General features: G+C 37.8%; 1 protein-coding gene across 1 annotated transcript in view; it reads right to left on the reverse strand.

Annotated features, from left to right (window-relative positions):
* Positions 1–628: 628 nt before the first annotated feature.
* Positions 629–12,054, reverse strand: part of LOC140242548 (histone lysine demethylase PHF8-like) — a 29,651-nt gene continuing 18,225 nt past the window's right edge. Inside the window, exons 11-20 of the mRNA XM_072322293.1 lie at positions 9,082–9,168; positions 8,249–8,425; positions 7,418–7,626; positions 6,740–6,903; positions 6,012–6,127; positions 5,498–5,592; positions 4,784–5,016; positions 3,591–3,799; positions 2,906–3,122; positions 629–2,219 (exon numbers count right to left, since the gene is read on the reverse strand). Coding sequence (XP_072178394.1) covers positions 2,125–2,219; positions 2,906–3,122; positions 3,591–3,799; positions 4,784–5,016; positions 5,498–5,592; positions 6,012–6,127; positions 6,740–6,903; positions 7,418–7,626; positions 8,249–8,425; positions 9,082–9,168 — 1,602 coding nt within the window. The 3' untranslated portion in view covers positions 629–2,124. The remainder of the gene's footprint in view (positions 2,220–2,905; positions 3,123–3,590; positions 3,800–4,783; positions 5,017–5,497; positions 5,593–6,011; positions 6,128–6,739; positions 6,904–7,417; positions 7,627–8,248; positions 8,426–9,081; positions 9,169–12,054) is intronic.

The raw sequence follows: 12,054 nt of genomic DNA on the forward strand, positions 1-12,054 counted from the left end.
GCTCCAAAAGACATTACCATCTTCATGTATCTGTCTATTAGGCACCTGTAGGTATTCATTTTAGCAAAGGAATTGTGTCCCTCATTTTGACAATGCTTTAGAATCATCTTGGCAGATATTGTTGTTCAGCTGGATAGAATCTAAACAAAAAGGGATAGCACAGATCACCTGTGAATCACGTGTGATAATGACATTGATAACAACGAAATGACAAACTCTCATATACAAATAAACACTCAGATACACTTACATTATTGCTTTTGGTTGTGTATACTTAAAAATAAAAGATAGATGATGTACTATTTGTCAATCAAGATTATATCACAGACTGTAGCTGAGAAGTGTTTCTAAGAAAGCAAGCTTTTGAAGACAGAAGTTTGACACATCCATACATAACTGCAAGACAAATTAAAATTTGTGAATTTCAACTGCAAGGCAACGGCTGTTTTGGGCAGCTTCATGGCTTGTTACATCATTTTAGACTCACCGAACAAATCCGCTGCATCTTGCTTTTCATGGCAACAATAAAAAAAAACAAAAACGTCAGGTACAAGGCCTACAACTTCAAAATAGAATAGAGATTCAACACACTGCAGACAATAAAACACATGAGAAAAAAAGAAAAACAAGACATGGAGCATTATTTTTTTCAATAAGCTGAACTGAAAGGAGAGTCAAAGTGCGAAGAGTCAAAACAGATGTCATCTAGAAATCTATGACTGAAGTTGAATGGATGCTAAAAACTGAGGAATTTAGCCAGCCTTTGTAGCGCAATGTATATAATGGCAAGTTTGTTCTCACACAATAAAATATTGAAGAAGCAAAGTGATCTCATGTATTTTAAAAAAAATGCAACAAGCACTCACATAAAGAGTTTCTATCACTCAATGCCCTTTTCTATTTAACTGCATAAAATGGTGAAACAACACAACCAAGACAGACAAGACAGACAAACAAATCCAAAATCTTCTAAATCTGTCAAATAAAGTCGACAGTAAAGAGACAATATGCAAATTCAATATCTTCCTATTAGATATCCCCATATAGTATGGAAATAGGAAATGTACCCATGCATAACAAACTCTATTTTTCCTAGACCCTATAGTGCCATTTGGCTTCTGATTAATTTGTGTATGTATCACAACATCAGTTGCTCTACATTTTCTAGCAACAAAAATCTTGCCCTCTCTTGCATAACAAACAGTGTTATCTCCAGTGGTTAGAAATACCTGCACTGAAATAACGCAATGGCTGCTTCACTAAAAGTTCACTTAAAATGAAATGTTGACAAACAAAATCTTCTACATTAGCCAGTTTTCATACAAATCTTTGATGTTCACTGTGTGTGCTGGTTTGTTTATTGATGTTGTTGTCTTGCTTTTTGCAATGGAGAATGTGATTTCAGTACATGCATCGTGACTACATTTGATTCTTTTAGGATTAGGCTTTTGATGTTCTTTTCTCAATGAAATTCAAATGCTTACAAGCACGCACGCTGTCATGGCAACAAATTTATAATGCAATACTCAACATAAGTGCATGTTTCATAAGCACATAAACATTATGTATAAAATAGATACCAGATACTGGGAGCACAGACGCGTCTAAAGTCACACGATACAAGGTGGCCCATGTTCAGTATGCATACTTTAGAATGGCACGTGTTTATGAAACAGGTATCTCGGCACTGACTGTAAACTGAACGAACTCCACACTCGCGCATCAGTAGTTCAGCAGAGGAAGACAAAAGTATTGCGATAGTCATGAACTGAAGAAAAAAAAAGTAAATGAGAAACACTTGTTACAGACATGAGTCACAGACACTGTGGATAATAACAAATGTCTAATGTAAGGTGTATGATCTATCATCACACACCTATGCAATAATGCATTTTGCATGGATACGCTGTGCATTGAGATAAGCGGATTTCAGTCCGGCAAAGTTGCTATACATTATGCAACCAGTACATCGTCCTTCGTATGGTTATTCTATCCTGACATCAATCAGACTCCTTCAATGGATGCACAGAAAGATATTGATGCCGTCTTCAAACTCAAGCTCCACTGAATTCCAGTGTGGATGGGTTACAAAGTGATGACAAATGAGATACCGCAAATCTAGGATCACATGATTAATCTTCCTCCTTTCTGTAGTTTCAAGATCTTTCCGAGCCTTTGTTTGGCAGTTGCCATGCCTTTCCGGGGTTTCTTGCTGGGTGCTGAAAAAACAAAAACAAAGACAAGGTTGCAAAATTATTACAATTCTTCATGCTAAATTGTTACCTTTGAAAAAAAACAAGAACAGAAAAACCAAATTTGCATTAATATTTCGATTGCACACCTGAAACTTTAGAGTAAGAACCGTACTCATATATTATGGCAGGCAAAATTTCTAATGCAACCTCATACTTACTTGAAAAGTCAGTCAGCAATGTCCAAAGCTTTATGTTCCATTCCTTCCTGTCAATACTAGTATTTTTTCTTCTTCTTCTTCCTTCTTTTCTAAATCAAGGCTAGCTGGAATAACTCAAGATATTGATCTAAACATCTTTTGTTTGTTTAAACTTGTTTCCCCCCCCCCCCCTTTTAACAAAATGTAAAGATGGACATTTTTATTAAGGTAATTTCATGCATTTCTTTTTGCACAAAGCATCTGAGTATGCTACATAAAGAAAAACTTTCCATTCTGGAAAAAAAAAAATGGATGGTTACACTTTAATCAGGCCTTATAAAATCCCTCCTCAGTAGCTTCTACCTTTAATCTATTATATCTAATCATACACATTGCATAAGCGTTCCTAAATAAACTCTTGGAAATCTATTAGATTGATGATCAGACTTTAATTAACACCATAAAGAAGTAACAATAGCTCTGCTGATATAAAAAGAAGAGAATCCAACTCACGCCTTCCCGGTCCTTGTGCTGTGGCAGGCTTGAGCAAGTCAGCTGGGGCGCTCTGGGTGAGGTCAATGTCCTCTACATCCAGGGCATCTTGGAAGAAGAAGGGATCATGGGACTGTCCCAGGAAGGTGCTGCTGGTTGACGGAATGTCCTCAAGGGGTTCTGGTGCCTTCTTGGGTGCCAGAGGTTTCCGCCGGATGTACTGACGTTTTGGTCTTGGCTGCAGACAAACATTCAGAACATTTTGTCAAACCCAAGCAAATAATGGTATCCATTGCTACCCTTTTACAAAAGGACTAAATTTTGAATCTTACTTACCTTTATTTTGTGTGAAATATGATCACTTTTTAGACACCACACTTAAATCACACAACCACAAGTTTGACTGTTCTGTGTGTGTTTTTTTTTTTTATTATTGTTATTTTTTTTTATTTAAAGGAAGTGTGAAAACTGGTCATGAAAGGATCAAAGCAACTTGATGTACAAATTATCAATGTGAATAAGTATGCAGTACCTGCTGCATGCTATAAGGATAAGAAACAGCACTAGCTGTTTGGCAGAATCTTGGTGGTCCAGTAGATATGACATCTGTCCAGTAATCAGGAAATTGTTGGTTCAAATGCATCCCGAGCATGTACTTATGCCCATGATTTTTCAATCATGGCTGCAATCAGTTTCAATCTCTTACCTTATTGGCCAACCTAGCTGCAGCGTCCGCCAATCCCGTCTCAATGTTTGGTCTCCTGGCGTTCTCTCTGACTGGCCTCACCGGCTTTTGGCTGGGAGTGGTGACCTTGGCCTTGGGATTCCAGGGCAGGTCCATGGGGTCCCGTCTGGGCGTCTTGCTGCGTGATTTGAACAGGGGGCCATCTCCGTCATCGTCCAGTGATGGATATACTGTCCAAGGAAGGGTAACATGAAGAACATGTTTCTGTTTCAAAATTCAAATTTTTCAACCACACAGCACCATGTAAACCTAATTCTTCGTAAATATTTTAAGCCTTAAATTGATACATACAATAATTGCAGAATAGTGAACACTGAAGCATTATAAAATGAGGTAATTTCCATCCGTAGGGGGACAAATACAAAAACAAATACACAAACACACAGACACACAGACATAGATACAGGGGTCTGTGTGCATACTCTGTCTTTGAGTTTGTTTATGTGTGCAAACAAATATCAGTGCTAAGCTTGAATAAATTAAACAGTGCGTTAAAGATGGATGTTCTAGATTTTCCATTTGATTGCCAAAAAATGGATAGGGTTGTTTATGTGTTTCACCAGACATACACTGAGTCCCTGTAAAGGAAGCCTTGACCAAAGCGTTTCTTTCCCTAATTTCCCTACCAACTCTTTGCAGATTTCTTTTTATGTTTGCATGCCAATTAAAGGGAAAAATATGTTAGGTAAAACTTTTGAAAATTACACAGCATGCCACAAGTGTAAGCACCTGTATGCAGACAGTACTCTCGGATGTACATGTACCTTAAAGGCATAATTTACCATTTGCAGATGAAACAAAAACCCAACATTAGTGCTTCAAAATAGTTCTAAATGTAAGTTACAGATAGAAACAACCAATGTAAAAATTTGAACCTGTATCATCGATGTTAAGTGTTGTTAAAAATACAAAATGTGGACAATAGTTATAATAAAAATGTTTCCAGACTAAACATCTACAGTTATGTTTTAATGAGAAAAATAGTGACATCTCCTTATATTTTAGGCTTTATTGCCAAAATTTAATATTGTAGGATGTTTTGTGATGCAACTGACCTACACATACTGTATGCATCAAAGGTGATATCTTGAACATTTTTTAAATCACTGCTCCCAAAGGTAAACAGGACCTTTAAGACGTACATATTGACTTACCATACTTCGCATCCTGAAAACAGTTGGGCAAGTCATCATCCATCTCGTCAGCAAAGCGTTTTCTCTGCCTCCTTCTCCGACTTCTCCTACTCCCGGGGTGATCGTGGTCCTCGTCATTGTCCTCATCGTCCCCATCATGACCTTGGCCAAGGCGCGAGGACGATCGTCCCGGCAACGATATCGACAACATGCCCTGGATGGCATCTTGTGTCCCCGGCGATGCCGGTTGATTTCTGTAAGTGATGCAGATACAAGAAGAGCATGAGCCAAGAGATTTTAGCTGCCTTATGTCTTCACCAGTAGCTTCATCAGCTGGTCTTTGGAAGTTTCAGCCTGTGACCAAGACTTCCTCAGGGTGGTGTGCTAGCAGAGAAATAAAAAACGCTATCTTCTAGCAATGAGTCTGTGTGAGGGGCATTGCCCTACACCATGTTAACTGTTCATCACTTTCCTCTCAACCTTTAGAAACACTTTGACTACATCTATGTATCCATGCAGGCTAGGTTTCACAACTTCTACAAGATTTTGCTGGAAGATGGTTCATGGTAGGTACAATGTAGATAACATCTGACATACTGTTACATTTTATCGTGACATCTTTAATGATTCAAGTAATGTGACATGCATGTTTTCCATCCCAGTACTGTACACAAATGAGGAAATCCTCGTTTGTCACATCAAAGCAAGGATTGGGAGGTGTGGAGGAAGACTCACTTCAATTCGGCCTCAATGTCTGCCAGACTGATGGTAGGAAGAGGCTCCAGTTTGGTGGCTTGAAGGAGGACATCTACATTGCTAATCTGTGGTGCCTGTAAAAAATGTAATAGCAGAATGGTAATAGCAAAAAATATATACATAGATATTATACATATACACATGACATCACTTTCTCAAAGCTGAATGACAACATACGGTAGCAACTTGTTTTGACGAACTAATCCGGATGCACAATTTTGAAATAATGGTTTTAATTCTATTGGCTGAAGCCGAATGACATACATCGGCTGTTGTTTGGCCACGAAAACTCAGAAACATCTCTATGAATCTGTTTGGCTTGTCATGAATAACTCATGTAAAGATATACTGTGTATTCAAAGAGAAGTTTAATGCGTGACTGACATGATTCATTTTCATTTTTCCTTTTCCTCTAGTATTCCAACAAATATGAATACGGTGAAAATCATAGTTATTGTGATGGTACAAGAATGATGGTAAGTCCAAAACATACCCGAGGGCTTCTTTCTGATGGCAAGACGTCATCATCAGAGTCCAGCGTGTCCGAGGTTGCTGATGTGTTTTGCGTTGAGCTACTCAGCCCACTTTGGTGGTTGGATTTACCATTGACTGAAGGGAAAAACACAAGGATACAATGACTTTACCCAATCCACAATATACTATTCAGCATAAGGGGGTGTTGCATGAATGTTGCAATCGATTGCAACTCAACTTTCTTGCAACACCCCATAAGATCATTTGGGATCACGTTCATACTTGTGCACAGAATTCTGGCCACTGATGGCATAAGGTGAGTGATATTGAAAGAAAGCTCCCTAAATTTATTGATTAAAAAAAAAAGGAACAAATTTATTCTTACAGCCCTGCTTCATACTGAAGCAATATGCTTTACTTTTGAGAAAACATAAGAAAAAGACAAGGTGTCAGATACACAATGACCAATTTCATGTACATAATGACAAATAAAACCAACTATTTAGAAGCCATATTATTCTGTTCTTTCATACTTGAAAGAGCATTACAAGGTGTTCCATACTGAAAATGATAATTGAGCAAGAACTACAACAAATCAGTAAACATCCTAATTCTAAACAGCATGGCATCTTCGTCAGCCAGTATGCACATTTGTTGAGGTGGGCCCGACTGCACACAGGAGAATGTTTGCAGGTTAGACTAGTTGATATTATCAGTTTAAAGGTCACATTTAGGGAAATTACTTACAAGATAACCTAAGTTTCAGAGATCCTTGTGAATGAAGGAGCTTCTTTCTCTCATTCATGTCCTCCCCTGTCTCTTCTTCTACATTTATGTCTTCGCTGCTCCCTTCTCTTCTCGTCAAAGAGTGAAAGCCGTCGCTTTTCGCCGGCACAGGTGAGCCGCTCCGACTGAAAAAGAAGGAAAGAATAACAAAGCCCGCACTGAAATAGGTTGGATTGGAAGACGGTGACAGAAATGCGTATATCTTAACACAGCAAACATTGAAATGAGAAACATTAAATGAGGAAGACGGATTAAAATGCAACAAATGTCATCCCTTCTCACAAACATGGGCTACATGTACCACTGCATTAGCATAGACTTTGCACATACAACATGCATCTATTATGGACATGAATGTGGGTCTCGCACAGCAACGCCAAAATCAGCACCGAACATGAATGACAAAGAAGATAATCTCTAGGGGCTAGTGTTAGCCAATGGGAAAAAAAGCATTTAAATTGCTAACACAAATGGTTGAGCTTGGTTCAGCAGATGACATTCAACACCAAGCCCAGCACCAGCTACCAGAAATATGTCATAATTTTGACGTCAACTTCCCAACACCGACTGATTTCAAGTTCGGTTTTATTGCTGGTGCTGGAGTTGAGAACCGAACTAGAAATCACCCATTGTCCTTACCTGACAATTTTGCCGTTTGATACCACCAGCTTGAGAGTCTGTGAGTTACGAGAATCGATGTTTTCTTTCCGCCTTCTTCTGTACCGTTCTTCTTCACTTTCTGATGTTGACGAGGCCGTGGTTGTTGATGTTGGATCAAATTCAAAGGAATCACTTTTCGGAATGCGTAGTTTCAGTGATGGCTTTTTTTCCTGAGCTTGTGCCCTATACTGTGAGGAATTGAATGTAAAAAAAAAATTGAAATTAATGGTAAACTTAAAAAGGAACAATTTGTAATACAATTGGTAGATTAACATCTTCTCACAGTTATAATAATGACAATTTTTATCAAAGCTTGATATGTGAACACTCACTGCTGTAAATGTTTTATTTTTCAGAGATTCCAATCATCAAATTTTCATTTCTGATTCAGTGGCTTTCAAACAATATAAATTGTGCATTCTTTGTCTATGTGTGTCCAGCAGCACTTATTTTTCAAATTTTTAAAAACTACAGACGACTCCCATTATAACAAAGTCTTCAGGGCCAGCAGTTTTGTTTTGTTATATCAAAATTTTGTTATAACCAAAGAGAAAAATATATAAAGATACATAGATGGTAACTTTAGGACATAAATGTTTATTTCATTGTGATGAGAATTTCATTATAACCGTGTTTGTTATTCCGAGAGTTCACTTATTAAAACAGGTACAATGACATCACTTCTTTTGTTGATTGCTTGACCCATAAATGATGTAAAATTAAAATGATGGGGGTCACGTTGCTCATATCCTTCTTTAATAAGGGGGGGGGGGGGGGACCCACAGCACACCCACTCTGGGCGACACTCACCACACCGTGCAGGTGACCCGTGACGAGTGCAGGGAGGCGATGAGCCGCCAGCTGTGAACCCTCCTTGAGGCTCTCTTTGGTCTCGTTGTGGAGAGCCTCCAGGGCTTCCATGTGTTTGCTGTCCATCTTGGTCTTCTTCTTGGACTTCTTCTTCTCCTTCTTCCCTGCAGCTTCAGCCTGGCGCAAGAGGTAACCACAAAATGAGAGATTTTTTTTTTTTTTTTTTTTTGGGGGGGGGGGGGTTTGCTTTTCCTACATTTGCTGGCAAGGCAAAGTTTTCTACTGTGTAGCTGCAAAACCCTCTTCTGTGATGGCTTTCATGTAAATGATTTTCTTTATGTCTGAATGCATGATACAATGTCAAATGGGCTGGGGCAAACATTTTCAAGACACCTCTCAAAGATTTTGTGAATTACATTGACGTAACTGCACAAGTGTTTAGCTGCACAAGTGTCTTTTAACAAGATTCAAGCATTTCAAGAGAATATTGATTTCACAAGAAGTTTCCAATGTTTTGTCAATCCATCAATCAATCCATCTAATGCAGCCCAGGCAGAGTATGAGGTTGTGAATGTGATAGCATATACTGCAGCACTGAAACAAATTAACATTTTTGTAGCTGCAATGTACGCTACAAAAATTGATGTTGGCTACCTGCTTCATGTGAATGCACAAGACTTAAAAACTGACATTTGTTCTCTATTCTGCCTACACTGAATACTGTTTGCCTATTAAATGTAGAAAATATCACAGTATGAAAAATATATAAGGAGACAGAAATGAAGATGGGGAAAAAGGGAATGACGAAAGAAATACAGACAGAGTAACATTACCTCAAATCCTTTGACTTCTTTGGCAAGATCTTTGAGTAGTTTGGTGTGATTAATTGTTTCTGGGATTTCCCGTTCATGGTGCTTCAACTGAATTTAAAGGGGTAAATAAGAAAATAAAAAAGTGAATATACAACATAAACACAGATGATGAAAACAATGACAATTCAAAGAAACAGAATCGGTTTGTGTGAAACACATATTTAAATGTATAACATTCATCTCTCAACTACTATGTTGTGTAAAGATTGTTCCAATCTCATTTTTTTCTATATATTAAAGATAAAATACATCTCGAATTACATATTGTCTTCCATGCTTTTAGACATAAACACAAACATGCAAATACATGTACGTACTATCATACAATTACCAGTAATGTTAGAGACAGCTTTGGGAGTGTGTTACTGATATCCATCAACAAGGACAAATATTTGCACATGCTTGGCAGTGTTATTTCGCAACATACAATTCAATTTTGTATTGCATGATACTGTTTGTATTATGTGTGACACTTATCTCTCACAGGTTGTGAGACCAGTTCTAAATAGTTCTGATTCCACAGAGTGCACATTAAAATTGGTAGGATCTTAACCATTTGTGCTTTGAGTGGTGATTGTCACAAGTACCAAGCACAGAAAGGGGTAAAACGGTTCTCTGTGTCTTCATTTTATTTCCATGACAAGCCAATTCTAAGTGATGATGCAATACATTATCGAGTAGACCAGGACCAGCACACAACATTTTCAACAGAATTGTGTATAACTTCTTTGAGATATATGGACTGTGCAATTATGTGTAAATAACAAAGCCTCTGTCAGCAATGCTTACAGAGCAATAAAAAAATTATTTAAAAAAAAAACATCATTTGCAGGAATGGATGCATACAAAATAGAAGGGTGCTACATGGATTTACAATTTATCGTGGAGTTTTACAAAGCAAAGGCAATATTTGATTGGACATTTAACTTGATGGTGAAGGTTGTCATGGTGCGAGGAGTCGGTAGCCTGTAGCCAATCGTCACAGCTCTTAAAAACCTGCAGTTCTGGTTGGTGCCTAAATTCCTAATGTCTGTGATCATACTGTTGACTATGTGTCACTAAAGGTCAAATCTAGCGGGTACAAGAGGATACAGCGTATGAGACACTATACTCAGTGAAAGTACACTGTAGCTAATAATGATGAAGGCAAATTGTAAACTGGGGGACACTGCTTAGTTGTAAGCAGCTGAGGATTTGAAGGAAACCGCAAAAAAAATGAAACATTTGTGACAAATTTCCATGCTACAAAGAGAAATCCATGTGTATTAAGTTGATTAAATATGTACAGCAGGGAATGTGAAGGAGGCAAATACATTGTAACATACATATGTACAGCTATATTCATGAAGAAGGCATCCTCAATTTAACGCTGACACTAACACACAGGGTTATCAATATTTAACGGCTACCTGTTTTTACAAGACATGTTATGGCAGACTCTCATACATGTTACTGTGTGAGGAATTAATCATATCATTTTTTCTTTCCTGTGCTGGCAAAGGGAACCATATCAATTAAAGGGTGTGTACAGTTTTGGTCGAGGTGAGGATTTAGCTTTTAACGTTTTGCGAGAAATTCAGAAATCACTCTATGAAATGTCAAAGAGCATGCAATTCTAAGGGGTATCAAAAGTTTATTTGATGAAAATTGGTTTTGAAATGGCTGAGATATCCCAAAACAAGGTGAAACAAAGAGATCCTAATAAAAGGCGTGGTCTGTAGTCTTATTATTATCACTTTTTTGGATATCTCGGCCATTTGAAAACCAATTTTCATCATATAAACATTGAATCCTTCTTGAAATTACATGCTCTTTCATACTTCATAAGAGGTTTCTCATTATCTCACTTAGGAATGCTCAAAAAATGAATCCCCACCTCAACCAGTACTGTACAGTCCCTTTAAGCTTTCTCTGTCGAGTAAGGGCATGCTATGGAAATTCACAGGGCTAGTGTACCGATACCAGGAAAACGGGCAATGCGAGGGACACACAATGCTACTCAGGTGTATATACAGTGCTGTACTCATGAGATGCCGCAGCTAGGACTTTACAATGAAATTGACAATGCAGCCACGGTATCAGTCATGCATACTGGACACTGCTTGTAAGAGTTACGCTGGTTAAACACTGGGAGGACAAGCGAGCATGCACAAACATCTGTTAAAATTGTAATTGAACAAGTTTCTTTTTAGAGGATCCTATGACATGTTCAACTGTCCTTCAATAAAGGGTACATAAAACATCAAAAACAAATATTTCTTGGTTTAAGAATTTGATAAATGTGTTTGGCTGCATTGTCGTACCAACCATTTTTTTTTTCTATCACATTTAAAACCACCAGTAACTATGACATTTCTCAGACCTAACAAATGAATATCTTACTTGGAACCACCCAAGTGCTGCATCATTAATACGATCTACTAATTTCATTCATCAGAACTTGTCTATTCATTTGCAGTATCATACGACAGTAAATCCTAGAGTGTAGCTTGCAGCTTGAGCAACTGATACATTTTTATCTTTAAGCATGCCATTTGATATTTGAGATAGGTTGCACGACAGATAGAAAGGCATTGAGAAACTGGTCACATAGACAAGTGTGAAGATATGCATATTAATGCAAGCAAGACGGTAGCGCTGCTTTTTCTGATTATATCAAACAATTTTAATTTCACAGGGAGTTTACTTTGGGGTGGAGGTTGAGAAGCACATATGTATATAGTACTACTCTAAAATGCCAATGGTTCACCAAGAAACACAAAGCTAAATGAAATCTTAATTTGGGGGGAAACAAGGAACTCATGACTGGGACTTACTTTCATTGTTCTTGTTACTGCCTTTAGCAGCTTTGTGAAACAACAAAAAGATATTCACATAAATTCAAGAGACTGCAACACTCGTACTTTACATTTTGGACCTAAACTTCCATGTGTT

This window comes from Diadema setosum, chromosome 2, assembly GCF_964275005.1.
Source record: "Diadema setosum chromosome 2, eeDiaSeto1, whole genome shotgun sequence".
NCBI classification, from domain to species: Eukaryota; Metazoa; Echinodermata; class Echinoidea; order Diadematoida; family Diadematidae; genus Diadema; species Diadema setosum.